The sequence below is a fragment of the Lepisosteus oculatus genome, chromosome 3 (assembly GCF_040954835.1).
Source record: "Lepisosteus oculatus isolate fLepOcu1 chromosome 3, fLepOcu1.hap2, whole genome shotgun sequence".
Lineage (NCBI taxonomy): Eukaryota > Metazoa > Chordata > Actinopteri > Semionotiformes > Lepisosteidae > Lepisosteus > Lepisosteus oculatus.
This window is the reverse complement of record NC_090698.1, coordinates 1,841,391-1,855,981: the sequence shown is the minus strand read 5'-3', so window position 1 is coordinate 1,855,981 and position 14,591 is coordinate 1,841,391. Positions and strand designations below refer to the sequence as shown.

At 44.6% G+C, this 14,591-nt stretch overlaps 1 protein-coding gene across 2 annotated transcripts; it reads right to left on the bottom strand.

Annotated features, from left to right (window-relative positions):
* Positions 1 to 564: 564 nt before the first annotated feature.
* Positions 565 to 13,955, bottom strand: LOC102685993 (calpain small subunit 1). 2 transcript variants are annotated; one of them, XM_006627606.3, is made up of 11 exons: positions 13,824 to 13,955; positions 9,262 to 9,359; positions 8,618 to 8,654; positions 8,245 to 8,337; positions 5,906 to 5,963; positions 5,481 to 5,545; positions 5,234 to 5,302; positions 4,080 to 4,158; positions 1,806 to 1,922; positions 1,066 to 1,124; positions 565 to 786 (listed from the first exon to the last, which is right to left on the bottom strand). In XM_006627606.3, the coding sequence occupies exons 2-11, from the start codon at positions 9,306 to 9,308 to the stop codon at positions 760 to 762; spliced, it is 651 nt and encodes a 216-aa protein (XP_006627669.2). In that variant the 5' UTR covers positions 9,309 to 9,359; positions 13,824 to 13,955; the 3' UTR covers positions 565 to 759. The 2 variants fall into 2 exon arrangements, with proteins under 2 accessions (XP_006627669.2, XP_069043830.1); XM_069187729.1 differs by having other exon boundaries at positions 1,806 to 1,928; positions 4,086 to 4,158; positions 13,824 to 13,954.
* Between the last annotated feature and the right edge of the window lie 636 nt (positions 13,956 to 14,591).

The window sequence follows — 14,591 nt, the reverse complement described above, 5'->3', positions numbered from 1 at the left end:
GCAAGGTGGCCACCTACTGCTAGAACTGAGCACTGCAGCTGCCGAGGTCAGAACAAAAGCCATTTCAGGAGGCACTCTGTAGCGAACAGCACAGGAATGAGACAGGACACACAGGCTTGTCTGGACAGCAGGAGTGTACAGGGGTGTCAGACTCAGGTCCTGGAGGGCCTAGTGTCTTTGGGGTTTTGTTCCAACCTAAGTTATCAATCAAACACCTTAATTATTTTTTACTTAACACGTACAGTATAGGATGTTTAAGGTCTTTTACAGTTGATAAAACGTTCACTCCATTCAAAGCTCAATTACCTATAAAACTTTGTAGACACTCTGGGGCCATGTTGGAAATGGTCTAATTACACACCTGAATCCACTACGTCCACTAGAACAAAGCACCGGGCCTTCCAAGAAGGAGTTCGACACCCCCTGCTGTAAAGAGCTCATTAAGCTTTAAGTAAAAAAAAAACTGGAAACCCTCCACTAAATCTATTTTCAAAACAATGTCATCATTTACAAAACACAACGTCTCTAATGTTTCTGGACCTCCTCCAAATAAGCCAGTTAAAATAAGAAAAAAAAAAGCTTTAATGGTTTTAAACTACATCTGCCACTAGGTATGAGTATACATGCACAGTACAGGTGAGAGGGCCAGGAGCTGGTGTTAAGCACATTGCAGGTTGTAATGTGGCACAGGGCAGTTACACAGAGGGTGGGTTGGTTCTATGGCTTCTTTCTGTGCAGGCACTGTATCTGCGTCGCTGTTCAAGAATACATTGTCAGCTGCAGCCACTGAAAATGGGAAAAAAAACAGATGTTAGCTCTGCGCACACCATCTTCTGGTACAGAGACTTCTTAAAGAAATTTGTGCTGTTGGAGTTTTACTGTCCGCTCATATTCTCTGTGTTTGCAGGTGTTCTTTGTGGACATGCAGGACAACATTGACATTGACGAGAAAAACTGCTTGAAAATACCTTGAACAGTGGAAAGTGAAGCTGAAGGAATTTGAAGAGTAACAAGGTCAATATCAAGGGCATACTGTATCACCGGTCACTGACATAGCATATTTACCTCCTGAATATTGACTTTAATGATTCCATTATCATCCTTGTCCAGGGTTTTGAATGCACCTGAAATTACAAAATGGTAACATTATTTAAAATCTCCAAATGGCACACTTTGCTGAAATGGTAAAATAAAAGCAACAGAAAAAACCGCCACGAAGCATCTCCTGGGTTTTTCTAATGTTTAAGAAGTGTATTCACCCCTCCTCCTAGACAGGTCCTTCACGAACTGTACATTGAAATATATCCAGCTGCTTTTCTGGGTCTTTTTGAATCTCCAGTAGCTGATGGCTGTGGAGAATGGACCACTTGCTCTGTCAAACCTAATGTAAATGAGTTTCACCCTTCTGCCAGGGGCAGGGCTGTTAATGACTTAAGGAGATACAAAAAAAAAAAAACTGCTGGATTCCAGGTGTTGAGAGCAACTGCCAACCCAGAGCATGGGAAAACAAAACACAGTCACAAGACAGCGGCAAAAAGATACCGTGCACCGTACTGTCAAACCCTCTTCAGTGCCTTTGATCAGGTGAGAGCGACGGGTTCAGTGGCCAGTGTTCATGAATTACACTCCCTCTGCACTCTTGTGCAATGGAGGAGTCTTCAGCAGAATGCTGCCATCCTGGACGAGGAATATGTCATGTGTTCCTTCTCTCTAGCCTGAGCAACTCTGGAGCAGCTGGAGTCCTGTGCGGTTGTGCCCCGGGCCTGGCCGTGCGGCGCCCGGCGGAGAGAGGCCTCGGTACTCACGGCACATGGCGTCCAGCCGCACCAGACAGCCGATGTAGTTGTCGAAGTCCATGTTCCCGTTGTCGTCGCTGTAGCGGCGGGTGATCATCTGGAAGAGCTGGTCGTTGAGAGGGAAGCCTGCGTGTGGGGGAGGGGACAGGGGACAGCTCGTTAGCGACGAACTCATCAGGGCTTCCCCGGCGAGCCCTGGTTTCCCTTCTCGTGCAGAACAGAGACGCAGCGGTTTCCTTTCAAACCGAGGAGTAACAGGAGGGCTGGGGGATGCTGCAGCTGCAGGTTCAGCGTTTCAGCACAGCTATTCCTCTTTTTGCACAAGCTCATTCTCAGCTGCAGGTTTAGAGTCATGTGCAAGGATTGCTCAGCCTTTGCAAACGGTAGAAGAACGAAGATCAGCTCAGCTCTACATCCACACCTCTGTACAGGTCTTAGCCATCTCGGGCACAACCAGAAGTTACAACAGGGGAGCTGCAGTAAAAGGGGTAGATTTCCCCTTGTCAGTTCTCCCCTCAATTTCTGTGTCCCGATCTGCGCTGCTTTTCGTTTGTTACTGCAAATCGTAATGCAGAACCTCATTGTTTTATCACTTCAGAAGTTACATTTGGAACATTTGAAGCTAACATTCTTTTCAAAAGTTAAATATTTCATTTATAAACAGGACAAGAAGAAAGAATTAGCAAGAAACCAGATTTGCATTTGATTAACAATTCAGTTTAAGGCTACTTTTTTTGTTAACATATAGTGCATATTCTCCACACAGCTGGAGTTAGTGAAGTTAGAACGTTCTATAGCCTTAACTATTAGCCCAAAACATCTTATAGTGTTTTATGCTATTCCAACTGTTTGGATTTTTATTAATGCACTTAGTAAAAACAAAACTCAAATCGGCAATGTCCGAATATTCAGAAACCTGAGCAGAACAACTCAGGGTAAACTAGGCAAGAACAATAAATATTAGGTGACAGAATACCTAATCCATTACTTTCACCTATCATATCTCACTGACTCACTCTCGGGTAACATCGTTCCACTTGACATATTCACAAAGTTAGAAAGATGTATTTTGCAGCACAAAATACAGATCAGGATTATCTTAGCTTTCAGCACAATTGCTAAAGTATAAATACAAAACCACCATAGAATTGTGCTTCTTCTTAAAAGAGCAGAAAAATGCAAACTTCTTCTGCACAGCAGTGTGCCTCAGACAATCAATTGATTATTGAGACAGCACCCGCTGCCCAGATCATAGAGCTTCCCTTGTTAAAATGAATACACTGTGTTGTTGTCATACTTATCAGACATTGTCCTCATTAAGGATTCCTTCAGTATTACTGATGGCCTCGTGATGCAGAGGCACTTATTGAAGACAATTTAATAACAATAACTTGCATTTGTATACTGCCTTATATCCCAAAGCGCTTTTGCATAGTTTGCAAAGCTTTATTCAGGTAAGTAAGGACAAGTACATGACCCAAGGCAATAACACTAACAGCACATGAGAAGTGCCACACAACAATGTCCTGGAAGGAGATTATGTTAAATGAAACAAAGTTCTCACTGGCCTCCTGTCCCCCATCCTCCTACACATCCTTTTTTATGCTTCAAAAAGTAATAATTAATAATAATAATAATTTACATAGTGCTTTGCTGGACACTCCACTCAAAGCACTTTCCAGGTAATGGGGATCCCCTCCACCACCACCAGTGTGCAGCCCCACCAGGATGATGCGACGGCAGCCATAGTGCGCCAGAATCCTCCCCACACACCAGCTCTCAGTGGGGAGGAGAACAGAGTAATGTAGCCAATTCATAGATGGGGATTATTAGGAGGCCATGATTGGTAAGGGCCAATGGGAAATTTGGCCAGGACGCCGGGGTTACACTCCTACTCTTTTTGAGAAACGCCCTGGGATTTTTAATGACCACAGAGAGTCAGGACCCCGGTTTTATATCTCATCCAAAGGACAGCGCCCATTAACAGTATAGTGTTCCCATCACTATACTGGGGCATTAGGACCCACATGGACCGCAGGGTGAGCGCCCCCTGCTGGCCCCACTAACACCTCTTCCAGCAGCAGCCTCTGCTTTCCCAGGAGTCTCCCATCCAGGTACTGACCAGGCTCACACCAGCTGAGCTCCAGGGGGCTGCCAGTTGTGAGTTGCAGAGTGATATGGCCGCTGGATAATTCCTAAAATGCATGTGATGCAGCAGCTTGAAATAGCCATCATTTTTTCCCCACAAGGAAACGGGAGGCTTCATGCCGTGTCAGCCCTTACCTGCAGCTTTGAAAGCTGCGGGAAGCTCATTAGCACTGATGAGACCGGATCTGTCAGCATCATACTGCTTGTAGATTGCCTGTAAAAACATGACATCTACCTCAGTGAGGAAGCAGGGGAGAACAACATCTTTCACACGCAAGACGGTTGGTCAGCACTGTTGTCTGTGACCGTTTCCTTCACAGAGGATTTTAAGGGTTGTGTGGAGCACAAGTGTTAAAGATCTGCAGTGGCTTGGCAGCATCAATGTGAACACAGCTGCAGTTCTGTGAGTTTGTGGTCATTTCAGGTTTCAGGTCATTTCAGAACTTTTCTGGACACTCCACTCAAAGCCCTTTACAGGTAATGGGGATCCCCTCCACCACAACCAGTGTGTACCCCCACCTGGACACCCACCATACATCAGCTCTCAGTGGGGAGGAGAGCAGAGTGATGAAGCCAGTTTTATAGATGGGGATTATTAGGAGGCCATGACTGGTAAGGGACAATGGGAAATTAGGCCAGGACACTGGGGTAACACCCCTGCTCTTTTCGAGAAACGCCCTGGGATTTTTAATCCCAACAGTCAGGACCTCGGTTTTACGTCTCATCCAAAGGACGGCGCCTTTTTACAGTATAGTGTCCCCGTCACTATACTGGGGCATTAGGACCCACATGGACTGCAGGGTGAGCGCCCCCTGCTGGCACCACTAACACATCTTCCAGCAGCTACCTTAGTTTTTTCCCAGGAGGTCTCCCATCCAAGTACTGACTAGGCTCACTCCTGCTTAGCTTCAGTAGGTGGCCAGGTGTGAGCTGCAGGGTGATATGGCTGTGACTGTAATCACAACACGTCTGTGCCTCATTTCTTGAATGACCATCTCTGCACTGAAATTGAGCTGTGTGTAGAATGCATGTGTCACTCAGTGGGTACTCGAGGCATCCAGCATTACTGCACAGAGTGTCAGAGATAAGACGAACAATCCTCCTGCATGACTCAAGGTCAAGCTGCCAGATGGGAATGTCTGCCGTTTTTGTCCTTGATGCATGATTTGGACACCATGGCAGCGGATTTTATTTCGCCGGGGCTCTAAAGGATTTGCGTACGCGTGCTTATCCTCCTGCAGCAAATATACACAACACCGATAGAGCGCCCCCTGCAGTGCGGCCATCACCTGCCACTTCTTGATGTTGTTCCACAGGTGCTTGAACTCATGGAAGCCCAGTTTGCCTGAAGAATCGCTCTGGAAATCGGGGTTAAGGAACCCAAGTTTGCAGCTGCATACAAAAATACCACAAGCTGGTAAAAAGACTACCGTCTTTAGAAAACTTAATCCTAAAGTGACCATATTTTTTTGTTTTTTAAACAACCCGCCTCCCTCTATTTTGAGAGCTTAAATCGAGGCAATGCTGTAAGGATACATCCATCACAGCCACCATGCTCCTGCAGGACTCGATGCTGAAGCCATCCGTCTTGAGATCTCCATCTGAAAATAGAGAATCAAGCATCCCTGTCACCCAGCTGAGCCCCACACAGACCTGTCGCCTCCTCATTGCCATCTCTCCCAGGGAAGTAGATCTGGTGTAAATAGGAATTCTAAACCTCATGGTGGCAACCAGACAGATGGCTTGATCGCTAAGCTCTTAACAGTTGTGATGAAAACAAAACATGTTATATAGAGACCATAAGGCAAGAAACTTTATGCATGCACATGAACCTCTTTAAGAGGTTTGAAGTGGATTAGACCCTCTAACGCGTTCTGGAAGTTAAACACACTCGGACAGGACAGGGTGTAGCTTCTCTCCAACCTACCCTGGTCTAACCTGAATGGAAAACAAAGACTTACGTCTGGAGATGATCTTGTTGAGTATGTTCATCAGCTCGTTAGGGCTCACCTCCATGTCCTGCAAAGAAAAATAATACAAATAATATTTATCCACCACACCAAATACTCAGTTTCTTAAATGTGCATGGAAAACAGCCATAGAAGCTACAGAAGTACTGCTATGGTGAAGCAAGCAGTCATGTTGGAGAGTTAAAGCAATTGTAGAAAAACTTCAAGCATAAAACAAAGGAGACAGTAACATATCTCTCACCTTGGTCAAGTGATATATGCAGGGACTGATGCAGACTAACACGCATTAAGCTGATATTTATAGCATAGTCACAGAAACACTATGCATACAAAGGGGATGTATGTTATTTGATGATAGAGAGTCATTTTTAACTGTCACCTTTCTCCACTTAGCTCATAGACTCTAGACAGTAACTGCACACCATTTTATAACATTTTATACCAGATGAAAAGCTCAAATTTAAAATGAGCCAGCTACATTTAGAAAGAAAGAACAGATCTGGTTCAAAACAGCTAAAACTTTCAAATACTTTTAGAATATTGAAACCTGTGAATAAATAGAGAAAACAAGATCTCCTATGCAGTAAACTTGAATAAGAAGAGAATTTGTATCATACAACAGCTCGGCATGCTTGAATTGGCACTTTCCTTATTATAATTCCATAAAACTGTTATTGGCTTAGTAAATGAAACATATTTGTCTTCTAGCTGTAAGCCATTTCATAACTCAAAGGATGAAAGATCCATTAACGGCTTTTGGATGAAAGGCTGCAGTAGACAGAATCGTTGACCTCAATTTCAAAAAGAAGTTCCGCAACATGAGAAAGTGCATTTCGCCAAACTTCTTCAAAAATGAGTTGCATAATCGGATGCCACCAGGTGTTGCTAACACACTGTAAAAATGAAAAGGAGCCATACAAAGAAAATAAAGACACTCCACAAATCTAATCATCCACACCTACTGCACTCAAGCCCCAGGAGCCTAGAGGAGAAAAGGCCATAATTATGAGAGACCGGTTTCTGCAAAGCATGTTGTGTAATGGAGTGCCACTGGATTGTAAAGGGTGCTTACTCACACCCTACTTGAGTCACCACCCCACCCCTCCCCTTCTCTCCGAAGGAGAAGCACATGCACAAATGTCTATCCCCTTACTCACTCCCATGAAATGAGTCAGGAAGCTCCGGAAGCTGAAGGCTCAGCCAAAACAGGACGGGGTAGCTCAGCAGTTCCTAGGAGCAGCTGTACCACACTGCAGTGGAACCCTGCTGCACTGTTCACCAGCAGGTGGGCAGACTATAAGGAACTGGCCAAGATGTAGTACAGCAACAGCTCATTTGCAGTTGTTTCTGATGAAGTGACCTGGGAGCTGGAGTTTTTTAGTATTTTAGTAATAAAAGACTCCACAAACTGAACAAGCTGAACTGATTTTGCTCCTTGATATAAAAATTGGCTAGAAATCTTGTAATAGTAGACAACACTTCTGGATTCTTTGAGTAAATCTACAGGTATGTCCAGAACATACATATTTTGTAACTCCTGATTGTATCCAACAAGCTAAAGGTTTTAGCAGAGCAGTGCGATTACACTTTGAGTACGTTCTCTCCTTCACTCCTGCCATAAAACTACTTATTCTGCTGTATGTATGTCTATACCAGCGGCTGGTCAGCCTTGGTACCTCCACTGCAAGTCTCTTCTCCAGGATTATCCATAATCAACAGTCATATTCTGCAATCAGCAACTGGGTTCATTAGGCAAGTAAGGATAAATTCTGTAATTTCTTGAAAGGTTCACAATCCTGTAACGGTATGAGATAGAAGCGTCAATATAAGTCTATACCTATAGCAGGGATAGACAATCCTAGGCTTCCAGGTTTTTGTTCCATCTCAGCTCTTAATGACCTACTGCAGCTCACTACTGGCTTCATGAAATCTATTTAACAGCCTTTCCCCGTTCTTTGGGAGGCTGCGCTTAGAAGTGACCGAGGAAATCAGCCTTCCAGGACCAGTGCAGTCCATGTGTATGTTATCTACACATTTATAAAGAAATGGCTTGCAGTTCTTTGACCATGTTTGCCTGGGGGTTGCCGCATGAGGCTGTTTCATGGGACATACTGTATAAACATTTGTTTTCCTTGGCCGTTGGCCTGCAGTGGCAATATTCAAGCATTCTGCTCACATTCCAAAATTTCAATACAACCACAAACGTGTATACTGTTTCGCCTCATTAGTTATGTAGATGAACAAATCAGTTAAGACATGCGGACTGCTGGAGAGCCACAGGCAAGAGAAAATCATGAGTGGTGTGGAAGAGATAGAGCTGGAGCCCTTACATCTCCGGCGAGCTGCTGGAAGACCTTCCTGAACTGGCGCTCCTCATCACTCTCATTCTGCTCGGCGTACGCCATGGGCCGGCGGGGGGGCGGCTGCGCACAGAGAGCAAGAGAGACGGGGTCAGGGTCAGGGTCAGGGTCAGGGTCAGGGTCAGGGTCAGGGTCAGGGTCAGGGTCAGGGTCAGGGTCAGGGTCAGACGGCACACCTCGCCAGCACCAACTCAACCGACCTGCTCGAACCTCAGCCAATATGCCACGCCCTTTCTGTCCGCAATTCAAACGCGCTCCTAAACTATCCCCAGAAGTTATTCCTTCTGAAGGTCTCATAACGATCATTTAAATAAAGTACGCAAAGTATCTGCCTCTCACTCACCGGATCTGAGGGCAGGAACTGGTTGGGGTCAATGTTCCTGTAAAAAAATGAAACAAATACAAATGAGTTCTTTATTCTTGCTTTAGAACACCCTACTGCATGTCATCTCTTGAGAGGACAGAAGTTCTTACTCTCAAAAATTGTATTTTTACTGAATCTTGAAAGAAAAAAAAAGTTTGAGATTTTTTTTCTGTTACATTTATTTTTTTAATAAACTTTAAATGACCTATTATTTACCTTTTTAATAGACTCTCAATGTGGAATTGAATCCATGAGTGCCATGTGCTGGAATGAAATGGCTGGTCACAGACTTCACCACCACCAGCTCCTGGCCTACTCTAGGTCCTGGCCTACTCTAGCCTGACCCAGCCTCTGCTGTACTCGCCACTTCGAGAGAGTGTCAATGTTCCGACTCTGGTGCTGCGTGCCAACACAGGGGTGAATCTGCCCCCTTACGCGAGCAGCTTCACTGGCTGAGGCACCTGGGAGCCCCAGGGGAAAGCAGAGCTGTGATCAGACTGTGTCAACACAGCTCACAATTACACGTTAAGGTGCCCGTAGCTGCGAGCCTCAGTTTCAGGATGCTGCAGTTGGTATTTGAACGAGCCCCTGAAAAACTAGATGGTGTGAAAGGCGCTTCTTACCCCACGACATCTATGAGGCCACCAATCAGCCTTTTAGCAAGAAACATCTTGATGAACTGAAGGAAGGAGACTGGGAGAGAGTCACAGGAGGAGGACACCTGGGAACAAATAAATAAAAAAAGAGATGGAGCAGGTTAGCATCTTTTTCCTAGAAATGTGTCCAGTAAAAGTGCAAAGTTTTGCTTGTTAAATGAAGCCTTAGCATTTACCAACTTGCAGAGCAAAGAGAAAAGAATATGCATCTCTAGCAGTCCTGACCAGTGCAAGTGTATCATATGAAGGAAACACCTTGCTCTGCTTTATCGACTCTGCTGTCTTCTGAAATAACTCAGAGCCGACAGCTGTTCATTCCCTGCAGTAAACCTCTGTCCACAATCTTTAATTACTCGGCTAGACCCGTTTCATTTTTTCCTAATTAAAATACTTTCTTAGCACTGTTGACCATTTGCTTCACAATTGCCCCTTGTGTACCTGTACCTGGAAAAAGATCCCAACGGAAATGAAAAACGCGATACATTTACTTTGCCATTGGTCTTATAAAACAGCTCCTGGTGACCTGAAGTACTACTGAGACTGTAATAAGAGAAAACAGTCCCCTTTTTTGAATCTGCATAACACTCAGGAGTAAGAAACTCTGCTTTCCATTTGTACAGATTCAACTCATTATTTAACTAGAAACCTGTGCATGAGCAAAGATTTGGGGAAGATTACCAACACCAAGGCGCACGAAGATAAATGAGAGGAGACCATTTAGCCCATGTAGCTTGTTTGGTTTCTACTAGCTCATCGATCCTGGATCTCATACAGTCTTTATACTATAGTGTAGCGAGGAATTTGTCTCAGACGCCCACAACACTGTATGTAAGCGAAGCCCCTGCTCCTCTCAGTTTCTATGCACTTCCCCATTTGTGTCCTCTCGTTTGCGTTTCACTATTCAAACTGACTAGTCAACTGTAAGCCGGAACTGTACAATACCTACCTGCTCTAGGAAGTCTGTAAGCCTGGAATAAACTGGCCTGTACAAGAAAGAAAGTAGCCTCAACACACACCTCTCAAGTATTCCAGGTGAACAGTCGTACCTTCCTCAAACATACTGCGGACCCCTAAACACACCGAGCAAAGGTGTAGCACAATAAATATCCCGTCTAGCTGGTAGTGACTGGGTCTCCGATTCACCTTTCCAACTGATAGCTCAGTTGTCGTGGCCTAACACATTTGTTTACTGTACATATACTGTGCTTCAGGTTTGTATTTTGGATCAAGAAATCAGAGGAAAATAATCTTCAGACCTTTCACGGACGGCCAAGACCTCAGGAGTTTTATTGGCAATCTCTGAGAAAGAGGAAGAGAAAGGTTCTTCTTGTCTGTTTCAGACCCTGGAGCCCATGCAGCAAGCTGTCTGAGCTACTGCTGTGCCTTTGGAACATGTGTAGTTTTCTAAAACTCAGACAGTTTCTCATCATGCAGACTAGACTCTTGCTCCCAGCATAAACATCTCACTTTTGAACAACTACTAGAAACACATGCCACACGCTGGAATGTTGAATTTGAAGTCAGGTATCTTCTGGAAATTTTGAGGTTTTGGCCTTCCGTTCCTCTCCAGGTCTTCAGCTTCGCAAGCCACTGTACAAATTGTACCAGTTCTAAATACAGTAACCAGCAGGAATGATCCTACCCTCGTTGTCAGCCAGGCTCCGAAGAAGAACCTGTGATTTGTAAAACCTGCACGGCCCACGCTCCTGTACAAGGGGAGTCTATTTTCAGCTGTGCTTCTAAGATTTGAGTTGACTAATTGAAACATTTAAGAAAAATATCAATCATAAATTTGCTGGGTGTAATTTCATGGGATTCTACAGCTCGCATTGAGCACTGTACTATACCTGTATAATCGTTTTCTACAGAATCACAGATGCCTTTTTTTAGTCATTGTAGTGGCACAAATCTCTGTAAAAATTCTGTAGGTTTGAGAAAACATACAATTGGTCCCCATACCTAAAGAGCACTTTAAATTATGAGCTGTCTGCATCACATGGCAGGCGATCCAATTTATACAGGACAGAATTGTGCTCTTAATAACAGGGTATAGTGCTTACGTTCACTTAAAAGATTATGCTGGCAGGTGACAATGGAGGTGTGATCCCAAATCAATTAAAATATTTGTCTATGTCAGGTATCCTCACAGCAACTACTGGTACTTCATACAGTAGCATGAATAACTTCATGCTACTGTGTGTCCATCAATGATTGCCAGAGCTCTGAAGTAGTCCTGACATTGGGACCTCCACTCAGTGGTCCATATATTCCCTTCTCATATTATCTGAAGATGAAAGAACAAGAACCTAACAAAATGTGTTTTTTCAGGGCATGATAGTGACAATAAAAAGGTCTATGCATTTGCAGTTTCTGTGATGCTATTTCTTAGTATATCATGCAGAACTTCTAGCCGAGAGCTCAATGCCCTGCTTGTGCTGGCTTCCTCTCTCCCAAGTAAACAGCCTGGATTTATTCCCACCCTTGTTGACTTCCACAAGCTGTACATTTCCACACTGTTCTTCCGGATCTCCTCAGTGACTCATTCATAGGCAAGTCATATGACCAGCCCTCCCCTCAGGCCTCACACCTAGCCCGTCTCCACTTGCAAAAAAATACAGGAAATCTCTCTGGTACAACAAGGTCTGCAACTCTCCAACAACAGCAACACTCTACTGGACAGTCACCCTATACTGGCCACAAAATAGCTGAACAATTCACAGAAAAATTAGCACTTTCACAGAAAATCACCAAGTCATTAACCACTTTTATAAGATGGACATACAAATGATAAAAAAAACACATGCAAGAAGTGTAATCCTATACATTGGCCTAGAAGCACAGTTTCCCCAACGTCTGGACATTCCTTCCACACCTATTCAACAGGAAGAAAGACATACGCATGCCCCAAACTTCAGGGTGTAGTTGTGTGATTACTCCACCCTCCAGGTACATTCCTGGGCTTAGTGGAATGTCCTCTGCCGACAGACTAAGAGAGCTGTCTTTTTTTAGTCCTGGACTGAGAAAACCCATGAGAGACGTGATTCAAGAATTCAAAAGCCTCTCAAGAGCTTTAGCCAAGTCCCCCCATGGTCTTCTTCCAAATCCACATGGAAAACACAAACCAGAGGACACAGGCGGAAACTGCAGGGAAGATGTGTTTAAAACTAGGGAAGGTGTTTAGAACTGAGGACAGGAGCCACTTCTTTACACAAAGCATTCTGGGACAGAAACAGGATGACCGCACGGGGACACTGCCAAAGCCGACACCATCAGTTCTTTCTGGCAACAGCTAGATGGTATTGTCTGATTAATTATCTACTAGCAACAACAACTCTCTCGTTCTCCTTACTTCGTTCTCTTAACCAAAGAGCCCAGAAGCCACTGTATTTCCTGTTGTCAATACGCAGAACAGCATGAACGCCCTACAGCAGTTCTTTGTGGCAGCTGACACACCCACTTCAGTCACTCAGTGAGGTTTAGGCCCTACTGTAGGTCCCAGAGCAAACAGAGAGAGTCTGGGGGCGACTCTGGGCTTTCAAATGCGGTTTGGCTTTAAAGTTGCAACTTAACCATATGCATTCTTTAAGCTTAGGTCAGGAAAAAAATGTTTAATGTAGAGTTGCGCATTGAAACGCTGATTGAAAATGTCTATTAGTGCACAATATATAAAATATAGTTATCTCTTAATCGCGTGCCAAGGGTTATTGTAAAACAACTGAAAGGCGAGGTGCGGTGCTAATCGAAATTTCCCATTACAGTATGTACGTTACCGACGGTCCACCTAAGGTAAATACGCAAATTAAAAAAAACAACAAACAATTATATGCATCGGAAAAATGAGAATGTAACCACTGTGTATTCTAATTTGCATTGCGATGTAATGACTATATGAAGTCCTGTAACGTCTCTACTCTCTTTCACCTCGCTCTTGTGAGGCTGCGGTAAAGTCTACAGCGTCTTCTCGGCGGCACACTTACAACACACAGTTGAAGTGAACCTGGGAGAATTCAAGGCAGCGCACCGAAAGGGTGCATACACACACACACACCGTAGAGACCTTGCGCCGAGGTATCGTCACAGATGGACACAATATAAACACCTAGTAGGAAAAACCTGCCGTCACGCAGCTCCAAATAAATGGCTGCTTCCAGAAATAAGCTTCACAAAGCCCATGCAAATGTTCTGCATATGGCCTTGAGTTCCCATTACAGGAAGCCGTGCAGTCTCCTTTACTGAAACCCGAAAAGATTTAACAAGCGACAAAGCGGAACACAGTTTAACACGTTTCTATCTGCAATCGGATGTAAAAAGCGATGTTTCGTGTTTAAGAAGCGCTTATCAGGACCCTTCTGAGCACGCAGGGGCCTGCTGTTATTGGTGAAAAAGTTTCACAAGCCCAGTCCTCTCGCCCGCCCGACGCAGTGCAGCTGTCACACGCAACACCAAATCTCTCGGTGCGCTCCGGATCCCGACCGGGCAGAGGAGGGGGAGATACGCTCAACCCAGGCGGCCTGTGGGGAAGCACTTACCGGGAGCGTTGATAGGAGACGCCGGAGCGGACTGTCGAGCAGACGGGCGTTTTTAAAGTGACTCACGCCACCGAAGAATATGAAAACCGGCCCCACAACCAGCCCCCCTCTCTCTCTCTTCTCGGAGATCCACACCCAGTCCCGACAGCTACAAGCGTCCCCGGGTCCTACATTCCGGACTGTAGCGCACAGGACCCACAACTGTATCTCTACATACAGCACCGTAGGCTCCTGAAGACGACTGGCTGTGAAGAATTCTGATTTAGATTAGAATTTTAAAATAGTGTACCTATTCTACAAATAACCGATAACAGCTCATGCAGTTCAGATCCCTAACCCCCCCAGAAGAAACGATATTTCAACGATACTGGCGAACGAGAAGCTGAAACCATCCCGTTGTTTCTGTGTAACTGATGTGATATTACACAGCTGGACCTCCTCCCAAGCAAAACAAAACTTTCAAAAATAAAAACAGTTCATGAATTACATTTAATGTCATCTGAAATAAGAAATCACAGTGTTGGTGGTTTAAAAACACTTTTTAAGTTCTCTCATTATGTCAGTCACGAACACGGTTTACACTCTTCAGGACCGGCTCTGTATGTCCCTGTGCTTGCACAGCTCAAAACAGCACATCTGTTTCATACTGAGCAAACTGTACAGGACAGCACCGTATTTTAATACATCAGAAAAGTCACGCAGGTCTTTAATGCCCTGAGCAAAGAGCAAGACCAGAACACTCCCAATTCCTAGCGCTGGTGCCTGCTT